General features: G+C 35.1%; 1 protein-coding gene across 1 annotated transcript in view; it reads left to right on the top strand.

Annotated features, from left to right (window-relative positions):
• Ispd (isoprenoid synthase domain containing) overlaps positions 1-19,218 on the top strand; it is a gene marked incomplete at its 5' end in the record, with an annotated part of 254,789 nt that overhangs the window by 100,760 nt on the left and 134,811 nt on the right. The window contains 2 exon segments of the mRNA XM_013510696.1: positions 13,783-13,872; positions 14,331-14,423. Coding sequence (XP_013366150.1) covers positions 13,783-13,872; positions 14,331-14,423 — 183 coding nt within the window.

Below are 19,218 nucleotides of genomic sequence, written 5' to 3'. Positions count from 1 at the left end.
ACAAATGACAAGCATGGTGTAACTGAAAATCATTTGTTTTTTGGGGTGTACAGCATGCACTGGTTTTGTTGAAGCTGTTTTATGGAAGCTTTGCTATTTTTTTCTAAAGTCTTCCAGGCTGTGTCCAGTATATGGATCTGTGCCTTTTGTTATAGATCCGACCAAATTCAATTTATGGCAGCTGTCAGGACACCAACAATAGCAAATGAAGCCAGAGAGAAATGAGAAATGAAAGAAACAGCAAAGTAAGCCATAGCCACATCTTAATACCCATGCAAAGTAATTATTTTGAGCTTATTTTGACATCGATGATAACATTCTAATCTGAAGATACAGATTTTCCCTTTTGATCCTGAACACAAGTTAAGAGTAGTGCAGTGGTGCTGTGAAACTCTTTCATTTGTGTCTCTGACTCTGAAAGACAGCAATCAGTTCTCCTTGCCGGTATGGGGTGTGCGTGTGTAGAACACTAGAACCACCTGAAGACTGTCCCATTAAATCCATTGGATTTTTAAAAGCCAAATTTTCTCATGAATTCTGTAGAGCTGAGCAGTGTATACATTGCTCAATTTAATATCAATTATATGTGTATTGTATTTTATGCAATTAGCAGCATTTAATGGAGATAGTTACTTTTCATGTCTTTATAACATGATTATTAAGGAGGGGGTTGGGATAATCTTCTCTGTCATCTTATTATTTTCTATGTATTCACCATACTTTCATCTTTTTAAGTGAGTTCTTATTTTGAGATAAAAGAAGCAGTCAAAAATAGTACTCTTCCTAGATAAATCAGATGGTTAATTTGTAAAAATGGTCTTTGCATTCCCTTCCATTTGGAATTAATGTCATTGCTCATAAATTCTAGACAAACGTGCTGAGTTAAAAAACATAGCCAGTGTTTGTTATTGGGGAAATATTTATGAAGCTGAGTTTGTAATTCAAGAAATTGATTTTACATGTACAATAAATATTTCTAGAAGGAAAATTCATATATAACATTGGAAAAATTGCCTTTGGGGCTGGTGAGATCGCTCAGTGGTAGTGTACTTGCCTAGATTGTGTAAAACTCTGGGTTTGATTCCCAGCATGAAAAAAATACTGCTTTTTTGGCAGGTACATGATATAGTTGCTAATTTTCAACCGTTCAGCAGTTCATTTCAATGAAAATGCACATATTAACTTGCTTATTCTATTTAAATTGAGGTATAATTTTAGAGCTTACTGTGATTTCACATCTTTCTACTGATTTTTTTGGTTTTTGGTTTGTCTCCAGTACCGGGAATCAAACTCACAACCTTGCACTTGCCAGGCAGGCACTGTGCCACGGAGCTAAATCCCCAGCCCCTTTCTACTGATTTTTTAAAAGCTGATTATGGGGTACATGCTGTTTTAAGATGTCATTTTATATTTTTAAATATTTCCCTTAATAATTGAGTTAGGCAATGCATTTAACTATTTACATGAGATATATTTATACCTGACAATACTGAAAAGTAGATTGTTTTATTATTCTAATGGCTTTAGCTAAATTAGTAGTTTCAAGGTTTGGGTGATTCTAGGAAACCCAAACCAAATATACCCCTTTGAGTTTGCGGTCAGAATAAATTATCCATGGCATTTTGTTACTTGAAAACTCATCCCCAAAGTCCACAACTAGGAACTTATCCATTCACTTGGGGTAAAAATCTTGTCCTTTTTCTCTTAGCTTGACAGTGTATATCTTTAATGATTACTTAGTGCATAGGAGTGAAATATAATCCCTGCAGACTGACCAGTCTGTTTAAATTTCCCTCTCTCTGTACTGAACATTTCTCTCACAGTGTTGTTGCTCTCATAGGCAAATATTTCATAAATGTCTTGAAATTATGTAATTTCATTTTTTTTGCCTCCTTTGTACGAGGCATCCTACTTGATTGCATGCCTTCTCTACTTACTGAGTTATGTTTTAAGATACAGTTTGGTATTATCCTTCCCATCAGATTGTCTCCATTTCCTAATTCTCGGACCTCTGAAAGTAAGTTCTCAACAACAGTGAGTGGTGTCATTCTGCATAGTCTCCTTTTGCTGTTTTTATGCACGTCTCTTTCACCACCTCTTATCACTGATCCTAGCGCAGTGCTGTGTGTACGATGGGAGTCAGATAAATAGTTGTGGTTAATGATGATAGGATGATGTATAAGCAAGCTTCTAGAATACTTTTCCACCTGGACCCCAGCCAAATATGTTTCTGTAGATAAAGAGTAGCTGCTGGGTATCCATCAATCATGGGAACAGTTGAGAAGAGTTTAAAACACAGAGTACACCCAAGATGCTCTAATTGAGTCCCTAACCAGAATAAATTCCTGTGTTCACAAGAGGAGGGAAGGGATGGGCAGGACAGATTGCAGATGTTCCAAAGATTAGATGAGCTGGTGTCAGCGCCGGTGATGAAATGAATGACGAGCAGCCTTCTGTCAGGAGAAAGAGATAGTGATAGAGAAATGAGCGGGCCTAGTGTGTGCACGTATGCACATGTGTGTATGTGTATGTGTGTGTGTGAAGAAATAGATCGATTAAAAAAATCTTAAAATTCTTGAGAATATGCAATAAGATTTTATATCAAGATTAGAGTCTATCTTTCTATTATGTTTGGAAAAGTTCTACTTTAAAAAAAAATATCTTGAAATAAATAGGGCATGGTGGTGCATGCCTGTAATCCCAGAACTAGTAGCTGAGGCTGGAGGACTGCAAGTTGGAGCCCTGTTAATCTCCAGTACTGAAAATAAAATGTAAGGCATACACATGTTGGCTCATATGTGAAATAAATAATATGATTTTTTTTGCTCTTTTGTTGAAAATGTGACTCACCTTTAATGTTTGAAAAGTGTTTTGAAACAATAGGCTAAATAATATCTATCTAATCAGTTAATAATGTAGATCTTATAAAACAAAGTTGTATAAGATGGAATAATTTCATATAAATATAGCAAGCATATTTCTCATTCAAGAGGAAAGCCTACAGTAACAAAAATAGCTTGTGCTACTATGTACAGCTAGATGAAATATAATAGCAGTATTCAAGTTGATTCTAATTAGTAATTTTAAGTTACCATTTTGCTTAGAATATAACTTGTTTGTTATATATGCTTTAGTGTATATGTATATGAAAAAAGTCTGTAATTATACTTTTATACATCTAGGCTGTGTTTATATTACTTGGAAAAAATTAAACCTGGTATATGTAAATAAAATTAGGCTTTGATATAAATTTGGCAAGAATTTGAAGGGAAATCAGTTGTCAGAAGTCTCTAATTTTAATCATTTATGTTTGCTATGCTGGTGGATGGAATAACGGTATAGGTAACTCATTTTAGATGATACAGAAAAACAGTTATTTTGGCTTTGTTGAAGCTAAAATTGTCTTTGGATTGGTAGATGGTAGCACAGAATGAGTGAAGGTTTTAGATTAACATAGGTTTAAATGACCTAACCTCTTGCTATTTCAGAGTGTGGTACATGGACTGGTAATATGAGTACTGGGGGAGTTTATTAGAAATATTTCTTCTCAGGTACCATCCAACATCTAAAAGAACATTGCTAGGCATAGATAAGCAGTGCAATTTCAGCATGTGTATTTTTAACAGTATTCCCAAGGACTGTGGTGCACATTAGAATTTCAGAAAAAGCAGTCTAAACTTCTTTGTATTCACAGTTTAATACAACCTCTGTGGGGGCATAAACTTCTCCTTCTTTGATATACTCTCAGTAGGAAATGTAGTCCTCAATAAATATTTGTTGGTTGAATAAAAGGAACCTTATATCACTCCATCGTTGGATAGGATACTCTACTTTTCTTGACTCTGTGTCTTAAGAGAAGTAGGATTTGTTTATGTCAGCCTGGGAATTTTTAGCTTGCAAATGTTTTGTGCATTATTGTTAAAACAGATTACATTTCTGTATGTACCTTTGCAACATATAATCTTTTGTCATGTCAACTTGGTAAGACCTATAAATTATGCTGGCCAAACATGATTTTATGGCTCATTGCCCATTATTTCTCAATTAACTTATTATATTTTGTACTGGTTATATGATAGTATAATATTCTCTGGTAAAAAGCAGAAAGATAATCTTGAACAGATTTGTACTTGGTATCTTTATATTTTGTTTAAACACCATTCACCTTTGTATATATACTCTGTATAATAAAATGAGAGCCTTGAATTTCTTATGCTAGATTGCACAGTTTTGTTAGGGTTAGAGCTTATTGTTTCGTATTCCACAGTCTTTGTCATTTTCTATCAGAATAATCATTGGCCTTCAATGTGAATTTCAACAGAGAAATGAATTTCCAAAGCAAGATTGTTCTTAAGGGAGTATTACCACAATAATCCCTCTTCCCAGTTGCTTAGCATATTGATTCATACATTTGCAGTGACTCAAAAGCACTTGACACTTCTCCAAGATCAAATCTGAAGAGTTGAACTAAGGGACATGTTTTAGGTATTTTCTTCCATGTTTAGGACCCAGAAAGAATGGTCAGAGTTTAGAGACTGTGCGAGTCAGCAGTTAGGATTGTCAGTACTCAGTTGACTTCTGCCAGATGAAGTGTTTTTTCTGAGTTGACTTTGGTACCTGTGTGTTACACTGCTTTGAGTAATAGTCTCATGATTTCCATAACAAGGTAAAACTACTCAGAACATCAGTTTAGTGTACGTTAGATATGTGGACCTTAGGAGTTCAATAGGCTGAAGTCTGAGTACAGCTTTATTTGCTCTGTGACCTTGGCTCTGTGCCTTCTCTTCCATGTTAGGAGGACAATAAGACCTGCCTGTGTATCGATACACACTGTGATTTGTTTGTTACTGTTAAAAATTTTTACTGTAGATTCCAGCAAATGATCGAGCCTCAATAAATGTAAGATATTAAATGTGAAGAGACATTTGAGGTATGATAATGTGTTATAGTGTTATATAAAAATATGGCATCTCACTAAACACATAACATACCACACTGTGTGCAGATATGGTTATTAGCATAATAGTGAATATTTAAATAAAAAATATTATTACAGTTAAGGACACACTGCCATTAATCTCCCTCAAAATACTCTCCCTGTCTTTCAACATGCTTAGTATCCCATCATTCTAGTGACTTTCTGAAGCGGTTCTGAAAGTCCTCTTTTGTGAGGATCTTTAGTTGTGTTGTTGTGACTACCTGAATTGCCTGAATTGATCCAAAACATTTAATTTTCGTGGTTAGTTTACTTAGGGAAAGAGCCAGAGTGGCATGATGACAGATCTGGTGCATGAGGACACACTGTAATGTTCTTCCAAGCCTCCCTTTCCTTCGGGTAACACTCAGTAGCAGCATTCATCGTAGTTTTGATCATACTTCATAAAAATATTCACAAAATAGCACTATTAGAACTGCTTCAGAAAATGGCAAGAATGAAGAGAGAGTTATGTACAAAGCCAGAGGAAGTATCTTCAAGGGGATTAATGGCAATGTGTCTTTTACTATAATTAAATTTGTACATTTACCATACGTTTTGATCTCCCTTTGTACACTAGAATTTAGACTTTGTAGAACAGTACTGGTTGAGGAAAGCCTATGGACCCAAAAACAGAGACAGTGTTTACGACATTGTATAGCATTGCAAAGGTACTTTAAATGCTGCCTATTAGACTACAATCTTTGTCCTTTATGGCTTTTTAAGCTGTATAATTAGAGAAGCACCAGCCCTTCCCCTGGTGTGATGAGGTATTTGGATCCAATAGCAATGTAACACAGCAGATCTTGGTCATAATGCTCTTCTACTTGACATGTAGGATTGTGGATATACCAATACTTCATCTAATATGCCCAGTTGGCTGAGGTCTGAATCTATGGTAGCAGTTTTTGAACTGGAGGGCCATTTATATAATCTACCAACTCACTATTCAAAGTTAGCTTTCTGGTACACTGATTGGTGTTCACCTCAAAACTCTACCAAGATTGAATACATTAGAGTCGTAGCTTTTTTTTTTCCCTTCAGAAGAGTTCTTCTCTGAAACTTTCCAGAAGGATGGCCTGTGTAGAAGGGATTTTAGAAAATGTAGTCCTTATGTCTGTTGTATTAATTAAGCAAATTCTTGTATTGATTTCTATGACATGCTCATTTTACTTCTGAATGAAATGAACCACAGGCTTATTAAGTAGCTTATGAAAAATCGTGTAACAGGAATGTTCCAGAGATAGATTCAAACACAGGAGGCTTAGCTGGAGTCCGTATTCTTAATTACAAAAGAGCTGAAAAATTGACTCAGTAATCAAAAGAAGATAATGGTAAATGCTCAATTCTTGGTGGAGGAAAAAAAACCTTTCTATGAAAAACTGCCTCACTCTTCTGCTCTCTTGTGTATATTGACCTTAATGCTGTTGTTTGAATGTGAGAGAGGTAAGAAATTGGCAGATTGAGACTCAGAGAGCAGTAGAGACTCCATTTTCTGTTTTTAACTTCATATTAAGAGAAGTCACTTGAAGTTCACTTTAGCTGTATTTGACCCCCACTTTTCACCCTAGTCCCCTTGGTTAGTTATCAACTCATTTAAAGCAGAACGGTCATAAAATGGAAACAGAGCAAGCAAGACAGATTGGGAAGTAGACTAAGAGTTAAGCTGCTGTGGTCATTTGTAATTTGGCTGTCCAACCTGCTGGGAAAAGTAAACTCTATGATAAACTGACCTATAGGACACACCCCTCCAAACCCTGACTTACACTGTTCTTGGATGGCAGCATGGTAATCGATGGGGTTCAGAGGATGAAAACAATTGTCACCCTGAGCACACTGTCTGGTCCGAGGCTTTGCTTCCTGGAATGTTAGCACAAAAGGCTGAATTGATGGCACTTACTTGGGCTTTGGAAATAGAAAAAGATAAGTCCAATATGCCTTTGCTACTTTGCACGTACGTGGTGCCATCTACCGGGAAAGGGGCCTCTTGACTGTGGGGGGAAAGGACATAAAAAGCTCTCAAGAGATATTAAACTTGTTACAGGCTGTCTTGTTGCCACAAGGTAACCATGATCCATTGTCCACACCATCAGAAACACAATTCTCTAGGGGCCCAAGGAAACTGAGCAACAGATCTAGCAGCCAAACAAGCTGCTCTTGGAAACTCACACCCCATAGCCTGAGCTCTAGTGGCTTCACTCCTCAAACAAAACTAAAATGGGCCACAAAAGAGGAAACTACAGGACAAAATGATTAACAAGTTTTGCCAAGAGAAACGGTATTTCTTCCTGAAGCTGTAGGACGTTTTGTGATCCAGAAACTGCATAGCTGTGCTCACTTAAAAAGGACAGCCGTGGCAGAGCTGCCTGGCCGTCACTTCTTTGTCTCCAGACTTTGGACTGTGTGCGTCTGTTGCCAGCACATGTGCAGCTTGCACTCACGATAGTCCAGTTTCCCATCTACAGAAACTGCCCAGAGTCCACAGACAAAAAACATTGCCTTTCAGGGATGTTGAAGTGGGTTTCAAACCTACTCTTGGGAACAAAAAATACTTGTTGGTTCTCATTTGCACCTATTTGGGCTAAATAGAGGCCATCCCCACAAGAACTGAGACAGGTAAAAAAATAATAAAAGTGCCGATGAAGCTAGTTATTCCCCTGTATGGGCTCCCCATAATAGTGGGTTAAGATAATGGGCCTGCTTTTGTGGGTCAAGTGGTTCAGAGCTGTTACGCAGCCTTAGGGCTGAAATGGAAGTTAGACACCGCCTACCAGATGCAGAGTCTTGGCCAGGGAGGGAGATAAAATCGGACTTTAAAGTCTACCCTTTCCAAGCTATGCCAAGAGACTGGGGCCAGCTGGGTGACTATGCTTCCCATAGCCTTGCTGAGATCCTGATATACCCCCTACCAGGGTGAGACCACTCCATTTGAGATCATGTTTAGATATGCCTCCCCCACTTTTGCCCATCTACTACAGGACATAAGGACCCTTGATGGACTGGGGAGCGCCTTTGTAACTACACCATTGTGCGACCCCAGGGGGACTCCATTCTCCTTCAGCTAGCTGAGCTGGCCTCACTGCGTCTCTTGTGGGACCAACAAGATGTTATATTTATAATTCCCATATGTAAGTTTTAAAACTCCCAGTGGTAGCAAAACAAAGCCAATCCTGAGACTCACCCTTTCCCCATATATGAAGTTTGGAAAAAGGCAATTAGAGGGGATAATGATGACATAGACTTGGTCAAGTGGAGACTGTATAGGTACCCCAAAATAATGAAAAACATATAAAGAGTTCAAAATGTGTTCAGACAATTACACGACAAGGTTAATTCCTTGGCAAAAGTAGTGTTATTAAATAGGAAAGGACTCAATTTACTCTTTATGGAACAAGGAGGGCTATGAGCTGCCCCTAAGAAGAATGCTGTTTTCATGCAAACAACTCTGGGGTCATCATGAAAATGCTTGATAGGTTGGATAGAGAGGCAAAGGAGAGGAAAAAGGCATGTTATAGCTACTAATGAAGTTCTCTTCAACTGGGGCCTGAGATTAACCTCCCTTATTGCCGGGATCACAGGGCCCCTGGTGATTATTGTGGTGATCCTTACTTTTGGGCTATCCAAAATTAATTGGGTTAAAAATAGGATCCAAAGCAATGTAGACTGAGCATAAATGATGGTTCTAAAGGAAAACACCAATTATAGAGTGGAGAGCAGAACTTCAAATGTGTAAAGACTATATATGTCCTAAAAAAGGCAAATATGTCTTTGAGGGGGGAATGATAGGCATGAGAGACTCCATTTTCTGCTTTGAACTCCATATTAAGAGAACTCACTTGAAGTTCACTTAAACTGTAGCTGACCCCTACTTTTCACCCCAGTCCCCTTTGTTAGTTATCAACTCACTTAAAGCAGAGCAGTCGTAAAATGGAAACAGAACAAACAGGACAGATTGGAAAGTAGGCTAAAAGTTAAACTATAATGGTCATTTAAAATTCGGCTGTCTGATCTGCTAAAAAAATAAACTCTGTGATAAACTTTGTGCATTCTTGTAAGATTCCCAAAAATGAAGTAATGGTTACTATAAACGTCTAAAATGTACTTAAACTAAAGGTGAAAGACCCGGATCAACACAGACATCTTCTCTGGCTCCTGGTTAGAGACTGTCCATCAGCCGGCTCAATAAAGTTTTGTTCATTCCTGCTCTTTTGGTGTCTTGTAAGTGCCATTCTCAATGAACTTGCTTGCCGTATCAACATAACGTAACCAGCATGTTGTGTAAAAGAGGGTTAGCTTCTCAGAAACACATTTCTGAACCTCTGACTCATGTGACCCAAACCAAATCCTTTCAGACTTAATTAAGCCTTGATTCTTTCTGGAAAAGAAAACTGTTTTTGACATCTCATCTTCCATCCTAATATCCATGCTTTGAATAGTATTTTGAGTATGCAGTTGTTTGCAAATCTTTATTGAATTCTTATTTGTTATACTGTAAGGAAAGGATTTAATTTTGGGGAGGGTAGAATTCTTTAATTTTACAGAGAACATTGGAAAATTGTTTTGTATTTTGTTTAAATGTTCTTTGAATCAAAATATTTACGGAACAAGAAGTTCTTCTAGCCAGCAGCTTGTTCCATTTGTTGTGTTTAAGTGTGGAACCATAAGGAATGACAGCATAAGATGCCGTAAGCTTTTCTATAAACAACCTAATAACATTGTCTAATGTGTTTGTTTATTAAAGGTGTCAAAGAATCCCTTGATATATTTAGGTAAAATTTAAGTTTCTCTACTCATGCATGGAGAATATTGATTGTTTTCTAGTTTGGAGGAAAGCAGTATGGATAAATAAAATAATGACACTTAATTGTAAATCAGTATTAGAAGATTCAGTTACAAGAAGATTATAGTTTGGTTTGTGTTTTTCTTTTTAAGAAGTATAAAAGCACTAATATTTAATGCCTTTTATAAAAATACTGTGTGTACATCTCTATCTTAGTCTCTAAACATTAACTGATGAATGATGTTATCTTTTAATTGGATTTTAAATTTATCAAATAGCTAAGCAAATACATTTTTATTGTGAAATGCTAATGTCTAGTACTATCTCAGTGGTGTGCTATATACCTGTGCCCTATATTCTGAGAGTTTAATTTTTATTAACTGTTAATAATTAAGTTTAAGAAATATATGCACATATATAACACACACGTATATGCTTTAGTAAAGACACAAGTATATATTCAAGTCAATGTGGATTAAAATTTCCAAAGGGAAGAATGAGCCCAGTGGCTGTGACAGTATAAGGACATGGTCTTAGTGTTTAGATATTTGTGAGGAACAGAGGTGAATGTTTAGGATTTGAATTGGTAGATTTTATATAAAGAGATTACGGAGGACTTTAATGAACAATTAATGATTTTTTATTTAGTGTAATAGAAATTACACACAAACATATAGATAAGATTGCATGTTCTTATTTAGAAAAAATAAAATCAAGCTCTGTTTTAGAAGTACTGATATTAAAATACTTTTACTATTTACTGAGCACTTTCTGTTTTTAGAATGAACAACATAAAAGTAAAATAATTTCTTGGAATATTTAAGAATAATACTAGTAACCAGGTAAGTATGGTAGAGTAAAGACCATTTACAAAATCTTCAAATGAAAATGAAAGCAGAGTTGAAGAATATTTCCACTAGCCAAATTGTCTTCCAGTTATAAAGAAAAAAGCAAACTATTTCAAATGTAACATCTAGGAAGATATTTTTTTGAAAAACTGAAATATATTCAAGAAAATGAAGATGGAGTGTGGATGAATAGCAAACAGAATGAGAGGTACCAGGGAAACACCCAGTGTTTAAGGCACAATGGGAAATGTTTAAGTGTTGTTAATTTCTTACGATATGGTCTTTAGCACTTTTTACATTGAATTCAGATTTGGGGTTCTACAGAATAAACAGATGTGATATTTGGGGGACAAAAAGAGTCTGAGGTTTGTTCCAGATTTATTTCGCTAGATTTGTGTGTTCACAATTCACTACAAATCTATAAGGAAACACAGTGTGAAGCAAATTTTCATTCATAGATACGCTGTTTTCACAGTATGAAAGCAAAAGCTCGAGGGATGAAAATATGGTAAAAACTTTGTATAAAGAAACAAAGCAAACATACCTACAGAAACTTACAGGTGATATTTACCCAATAAAGAAATGAATGAAACTAAATAATTTAGAAATAGAGAATGTTGTTTATATGTTAGTGTTTTTGAATTATAATGTCTTACAGCTACAATAGAGAACATGAGTCTAGTAAACCTTATGAAGATACAGATACGAGGAGAACTAGGCTGTTGGTGAAAATTAAGATGTGTTACTTCTTCCTCTCTCAGATAAGTCAGTACTGACTTACAAATGAATTAGGGAGTCACTGAAAATCTTTATCATATCTTCGTTCTGTGTCTGTTACATCGTTTTAGCTTTTAGAAACTAGCCTCCCTGGATGTGGAGAGATATCTGAAGTTTAGCAGTATCTTCACTTTTACTATGTTTGCTTATCTGTCACTAAAATTAAGTAATTAAAAATGGCATGAGTAGTACAATCTCATTTTAATAAAATCTGTCATTTTGTCCTTCAAGTTACTGCATAGATTATTGATAGATGATTGTTCAATGCGACTTCCTTTGGAGTAGCATTTTTCAATGATTTAGTTTTTGACCATTTAAACTTTTTTCCATGTTGCCAGTTTTGAGGACATACATACATTTTTTTTGATATAAGGCCTTTTTCCTTTAAAAAAGTGTGACAAGATTTTAAGCTATTTGTTAAGTCTTTGATGGTGGTTAAAGACGTGAGTGTTTCTGTCCTTAGGAATTCCAAGGCCTGTTTTAAATGATTTTATCTATTTTTTGTTTTCTTGTTTGAAATGCTGAATATTAATGCTTTGCTTTCTCATGCTAGGCATCATTTGTTTATATATAAAAGGACTTTGTAGTGTAAGTTTTTTTTTAGGTGCAGAATTCAGTTATATATCTTTGTTGAAGTTAAGATCTGACAATGTCTTGTTTTGTATCTGTCAAGTCAGAAGCATGTCAGGGTCTGGATTATGCTCTACTTGCATACAAAAAAGTGAGTGTGACAGAGTGTCCTAGATAATTTGCAGAATGCCTGGAACTGTAGAAAAACAAAGTAGCATTAGTTTTCTAAATTTCCTTTTGTTTTCTGGAAAATTAGTAAATCTGCTCTAGGAAAAGACATATCTATTTTTGCAAGCCTACCCACTATGTATGCAAACATTCTTGAAGACAGTCTGGAGCAAATTAGCTGTTAATGCTTTTGAAAATATTTGAGAACATGAAAGACCTAAGGAAAAAATGTCTCCCTGTAAAACTTAGACGCTTAGAAGATGTAACTCCCTGATCAAAGTTAACACCTCACAGTGGAAGCTGATGTCTTTTATGTTGTCTTAACATATAACCCGTGGCATGGAAGGTTGTTTTTCAAGTGTTCTTTTTGAACTTTGTGTCCAATACAAATGTTAAGTTTAAATAAATTTCTTAAAATTCATAAGCCAACTAATTTCTACAGCAAAGTTCAGAACTTGAAATCTTTTCTTTCTCATTTCCCAATATTTTGTCAAAGTTATGTAAAATTAAGCTGTTTGACAGATACTGGTCTTACAGGCTCAGTTTGATGTTTTAGTTAAGAATAGCATTGTATTTTTTTTTTTTTTTTTACTACCTGGAATCAAACTCACAACCTTGTGCTTGCCAGGCAGGCATTGTGCCACTGATCTATATCCCTAGCCCTTTTTATGGTATTTTGGAATCATAACTGTAGAGTATTCTAAATGGAATGCCAATATGAACCCCTGAAATTTAGTTCCTATGGAATTAGTGGAGCAAAGATACCATTATAAAGGATCTCTTGCATATTAATTTTTAAGTTTTTATTTGTTCTGTTGTAATAGGAAGAACTTGAAGTAGAGTATTAAATTATAAGAAATAAAAATCTTATTCAGAAAGGTTATATAATATATGTGCCATTTCTTCTAAGTTTAAGACTACCTCTTATATTTAGCTCTTCAGCAGTCTGTGTTTGTCTATTATTGTTGTCCAAGTTCAGCTTTTTTTCTCTTTCTGATGGACACTGCTATGATTTCTTTCAGTATTTGCTGTTTTAAGTCATTATAGGTATAGTGATCTCTATTCTTTGTAATTATGATATTTAACTTCCTTCCAGAACCCTCCAGCCATCCCTGTCTAGCCAGTCTTTCTGTTGTAGTTTTTCATCATTCCATGCAATAAATTTATTGTGTAAGTTAAACAAGAGTGGTGCTTGGTGAGCCATCCCTATAATCCCAGCAGTCGGAGACTGAGGCAGGAGGACTGAAGCCTGGGCAATTTACCACATTACCAAGGTCCTGTTTCCAAAAAGGGGAAGCCTGGAGAACTTCTCTTAGTACAAAGGCTTTGGATTCAATCCTATTCTGCAAAACTAAAGTGAAGTGTAAAAGACTGAAACAGACTGTTGTCTGTTTCTGAGTATATCTTTCCTACATTTTTCTTATCTAAAGCAATTTATTCTTCTTTGCTAAGTATTTAGCAAATATTAGTAAATAAGTATGTATTCACGGCCTAGTTGAACTGTCTTTGTCTTGATAACCTGATACAATTCAGCCTGGATTTATTTTGCATATTTTACAAGGCTCTCTGCATTGCACGTATAGCAATTGTATGCAGTTCTTTGTGTTCATGTTTTGTATTTTTACCCAGTTTGTGGACTATTTTCTATGTGCATTTTTTCCTAGCATGTAAAGGTCACATCTGGGGTTCCATGTCATGCTGGCGGCAGTATTCAGCACATCATCGAACAGTGCTACAGTTTTGTTTGTGTGAATGTAAGTAGCAAATGCAAATGACTGAAAGAAGTTGAAGATCTGAACAAATGCAGTTATCAAAGAGAAGTGCTAATTTTTCTGGATCTTTAACTATTTGAATGTAAAATGTGGATAGATGAGTTGTCTTATTTAGTATGCCTTTGGCAATTTTATTTCTTTCATTTAAAATAGGGAGATAACATTTTCTAAGAAGCTGATGCCCATAATGAAGACAGTAATGTTTCTTTAGACAGTATTTTTAATTTTCTGTTTTATATTTAGTTTTGAGTAGACTATAAGATAATAATGTTCAAATTAATAAGTAACTCCAATTTAATCCATATATATACCTTATGGGTATTCTTTTAATTCTTTGAAAAATACACTTGATGAATATTTTGAATGTACTCTTAGATCTCTCTATTTTCTCTTAACTTTTAAATCATGTAAAGCTTCTTTTCACTTTTTTGGTCTTCTAGGTTATGACAGCTGATTTTCAGAACACCCAGAAGTTACTGGACATGCTTGAGGAATGCAACCTTTCCATTTTATATCCTGTAGTTGTGTTTTCGGTAAGTGAAGAAATGCAGACTTTGCTAAGCAGGAATGCTATGCCCAATAGAGAGTATGGACCAATGCTCAGAGGAAGAAGCTTTTTCATGTGTATTTGTAAAGTGATTTTTTGCTATGACTTCTTTGAATACTTGCCTTTATTATAGCAATTGTTCAGTTGGACAGACGGATTTTAAAAACTAATTCCTTCTAATAATTAATTTCATTCCTTTTTCTTCATTAAAATCCCAAAGTATGTGGTTAGGTTCACCAATTGTTTAGAGAAAGTGAAAAAGCTTTATTTCACATATGACTACAGTGACACTAGATAAGGAATTCAGAAGTTGAGAAACAATGCAAAAGAGATCTAAACGAAGAAAATTTATTCTTCCATGCTCCCTCTTTATTCCATGAAAAGCATAAATAGAATGAATAATGTATAAAAGAGAATACTGAGAAGTATAGCCCATGAAAATTTTGGAAACTGCTTTCTGGAAAAGTAAATGAATACATTTAGTGCAGAATTCACATGAATAGACAATTAGACTGTTTTTGAGGGAATATCACCATGGAAAACCAGTCAAGTACAAGATTACAAGCCAAGTTACCCAAATTGGCTACAGAGCAGGATCTGTAATGTATAGTATCTTGGTGTGGGAAGGGGTTCCAAAGATGCAGTTCTCAGAACTGCTTACAAGTTGCCAGTAGGGGAAAGCTCAGGCCCATCCCACTGCATGAGAACTTAGTTGTTTTGTAAAATAATTAATGCTGAATGAAAATAGTACTGTGTAGTAAAAATAAATACGTCTAATATAAGCAAAGCAACTAGGAACTAATTAGCAACAGAGGAGATTCAGTCAATACATTGGCATCTTGTGTTTGGTTCTGTGTCATAAAGAGGGGCTCCTGCGGAACCCAAGTACTCCTATGGAACCCAACTCCTCCTATGACTGATACAAATATGGAGTCACTGAGCCCTTTGGGAGGTACAGAAAGAACCCAACACTGGAAGACTCTATGCTCTTTAGGGTAGAGGCCAGTTCTAAGTCTGTGTTTGCCTCTCAATTCTCCACATTTACTCACTTAGAAATCTCATTCACTCCATATTCTTAAGTATGATGCCTAAGAGGCCATCCAGTACATTTTGCAAAAAAAAAAAGTGATTTTGAACTCAGAATACTTTGATTCCTTCATTGAACTACTTAAATGTTTTCGAGGTTCAGTTCCCACTCTGTACAGATGAGGCAAATATCCCCATTTCTTAGGTAGTAAGCACAGAAATGAATGAATGAAAAAATCTAGTTGATAGCACAGTGCTGCATCTTGGACAGGCAGGCATTATTACTTTCAGTTCTAGACGAGAGCCTTTCCTTCGCACTTCCGATAACTCAAAGTTTTCTTTTACTATTCTAGTATGATTTCCTGGGATTCAGGGGTACTTTTTCCCTTTTTTCTCTTGGTTACTTCACTTCTCAAGTTTATGTCTGAACAATCACAACAGCACAATGTTCCTAAGTGGATGTCTGTTAATGGCAATGCAGTTGTGACAACACAGGGTCCCAAGCTGGAGTCTGTCATCTTTGAGACTTCTTTCTACCTTTCTTCCTCTTTTGTCCACATCCATACATACACATACTGGCTTACCTTTTAAACTGTTCTTTCCTATTTTCTACTATTATACCTCAACCCCAGGCCTTTGCATTGCTTATATAAGTATACAAATTAAGTTTTACGGTGACTTTGCTTGAGTTGAATTTCATGGGTCCTAGAAAATGCCAAAATTATTTGGCTACCTAGTGTTCTGTATCAAACTAGAAAAAAGATGGGCAGTTTTCCAGCTATAAGTCAAATGTCTCTTAGAATTAGCTTAAAAAGTAGTATAGGCCTATATATTACAAACACTTTAAAATTGGAAGATTTTCACTCCCTGATTAATACTCATTTTTCCATTGCATCAGACCACTCAGTATGGTGAAATATTGTTATTATTAAAATTAATAGGAAAAAGTTATTTAATTTTGTGTATATTTATAGTTTATAGCCTTAGGATGGTGCATGTCACCAGAAAGGGTGGAGTTAAAAATGCTGGTTTCTTAGATGGGTGGTGATTACATCACCTCTGGATGTTTGAATCGTTCTGTAAGTGATTGTGATGATAGCTTACCAGGCTTCATCCTTTTCTTTTATGATGAGTGTGGCAGAAAGTAAAAACACTTAGAGTCTGAGTATCCTACTTCATACATTAGTAAGATTTAAAAAAAATATAGTACATAAATACATATAGTGTTTGGGTATGTAAGTGTGAACACGTGTGTAAGAAATATTGACAGGTTATGTAATTGAAAGGATGTTATGTGTATCAGGCAACTCAGAGACTATACTGTCCATTTTGGATCTATCTGCACTAACTTTGTTGGAAGGTTGAAAAAAGATGAAAGGCCTCTGCCATGGTTTTTATTGCTGGCTATTTTTCCGTAAGATTTTTACTAAACAAGTCTTAAGTTCTGAGAATGGTCCAGAGAGAGTCTGATTATTTGCTTCTCCAAACTGGTAACCTTTTTCATTGGAAACATATTAGAAATGCCATCAAAATCACAGATAGATGTTTACTTTTATTTTGGAGTTGGGTAATTCATAGATTTTAAATGGATGTATTACAGATGTTTAAAGGTTTGTTTTATCGTAACTGAGATGTAATATAATGGTCCTTTTTTTCCTGTGCAAGGGTTATCCACTTTTATTTGTATCCCCTCTAAAGAGAGGAAGACTTAGTAGGAATTAAGCAGAAGCAGTGATATTGTGTTAACTAGATATTTGTTAAGTTTTTCAAGATAGTAAAGCAAAAATTGATGGCTGTGATTCTTGGTTGTAAGGCTATTTTTCACAATTAGTTTCAGATTAGGTTCTACAGAGGTCTCAATTATATAATCAGTTCTCCTGAAAAGTGAAATGGGTTAAAATCTATTTGATCATCATTCTTGCTTCTTTTCTTTTGCTTTTTCATTTGATTTGATTTGTTTGTCGTCTAATTTTGCCACCTTTGAGACTTGATGTCAGTAGTGTTTAATATGATTTATGAAATTAAATGACATTATTCGGTTCAACCTAAAGTCTTTATACTTTGGTAGATATAATGTAATATAATGAAATAATCTGAAATTTACAAATTTCTACTATCATGGCTGGTGGTATGGATTCTGTGGTCTAAAATCGACCATAGTCAGGTGGATCATTTTGTAATGGTTGTTTCTTAATGAATTTGTATGTGTTTATGATTGACATTTGTTTTGTGCACCTTTTATCTATGAGCTTTTAGATATACATACTAAGATCATGAGCACACCATACACTAGGAGAGTTCTCCCGTTTGAAAGAAAATATTCTTTTTCACTCGAGGTTGATAAGCTCAACAGAATTTGAAATTTTAGATTGCTTCATCAAAACGAATCTCATTAAGTACATGTTAAACACCAGTACTATCTGTGTAAAAATAAAATCATGCAGTCCTCCCAGCACACAAACTGTACACTGGTAGTTGTGCATTGTAAAGTATCTATTGTTTTTCCTTATGGTCTCATGGTGATGGGGAGCTGGGACCTATGGCCTCTGCCCAGAATCACTGGAGGGTATCATGGGGCTACTCTAAGAGAATATCAAAACTCAAACTTCAAGGTTTGATTTCTGTTGAATGCAAATTGCTTTTATACCATAATAAAGTCATAACATTGTTATTGGTCCTGTCTCATTTGGGGCCTGTCTATGTTGCTACCCTCCCTGTCAGATTATGTCTTTCAAGAGGATGGTCTGAACTTGCTTTTCAGACTGGCCTGACCTAAAAGCCATGAACACAGATGTTGCTAGTTCTCTACTTTCTATTCTTATGTGTTTATGGTCACTACTGGAATAATGATAACAGATAGAAAAATAAAGTAATGTGTGTCTTAAAATACTAAAAGACAAATTCATAAAAAGTCAGTCAGTGAAAACAGTTCACAAAAACTAAGAGTATGCATTTTGACTGAGTTCATTGCTTACAAATTCATGTAAAGAGCTGTGTTTTTCTCCTGATTAACTGTGAAAAGAGATTTTAGAAGGTAAAACTACCTATAGATATTTTGCAGACAAAGTTATATAAAACCAATTATAAATCCCTCAAAAATGTCTTTCCATGTACAAAGAATATAATAGGGGTTCTAATTTATTTGTTTCTGGCAAGAGTTCCACAAAACATTCTTTGATACTATCAGATAAAATAGTAGATAATACATTTATATTATCTTCAATTAATCAACATCACATGAATGTTTAGTTATTAAACTTGGGAAGAAGTGGGTAACAAACAAGCGCAAGTTAAAAACTGAAACATGAAGCAAATTCTTTAATTTTGATTGGTAAAATCGTTTGTCACTTTTCCAAAAACAAAATAATTTTACTGTAATTATCTAGATACTTATCTGAGAGCTTTACTTTGCTCTGCCTATGCCCAAAATTTTATTAATGCATCATGAGGAAGGAATCATTTTATGAATTTACTTTAGCAAAGGCATAAATTACCAAATGGAATTCTAATGCTTTGAAAAGCATAAATAAACCTTGAAAAGTATCTGATTTTTTTCTACTTTGTAGGAAGTAGTTTATTAACAGATCAAAATAGATGATGTTTAAAGCACTTCAAAATGTTTAATATTTGAACATGTCAGCAATTTATAAAAAAATAAAACTCAGAAAATCACCATCCATTGACACTTGATACTTTCACATATGGGGAAACTGTCAAAGAGATGTAAATTGTTTCCAGAAGGTTCCACAGCTCAC

The sequence above is a fragment of the Chinchilla lanigera genome, unplaced genomic scaffold (genome assembly GCF_000276665.1).
Source record: "Chinchilla lanigera isolate Chin_1 unplaced genomic scaffold, ChiLan1.0 scaffold00009, whole genome shotgun sequence".
In the NCBI taxonomy this organism is placed as follows: Eukaryota; Metazoa; Chordata; class Mammalia; order Rodentia; family Chinchillidae; genus Chinchilla; species Chinchilla lanigera.
Note: the sequence above shows the minus strand (reverse complement) of the source record. Positions and strands in the feature narration are given on the sequence as shown.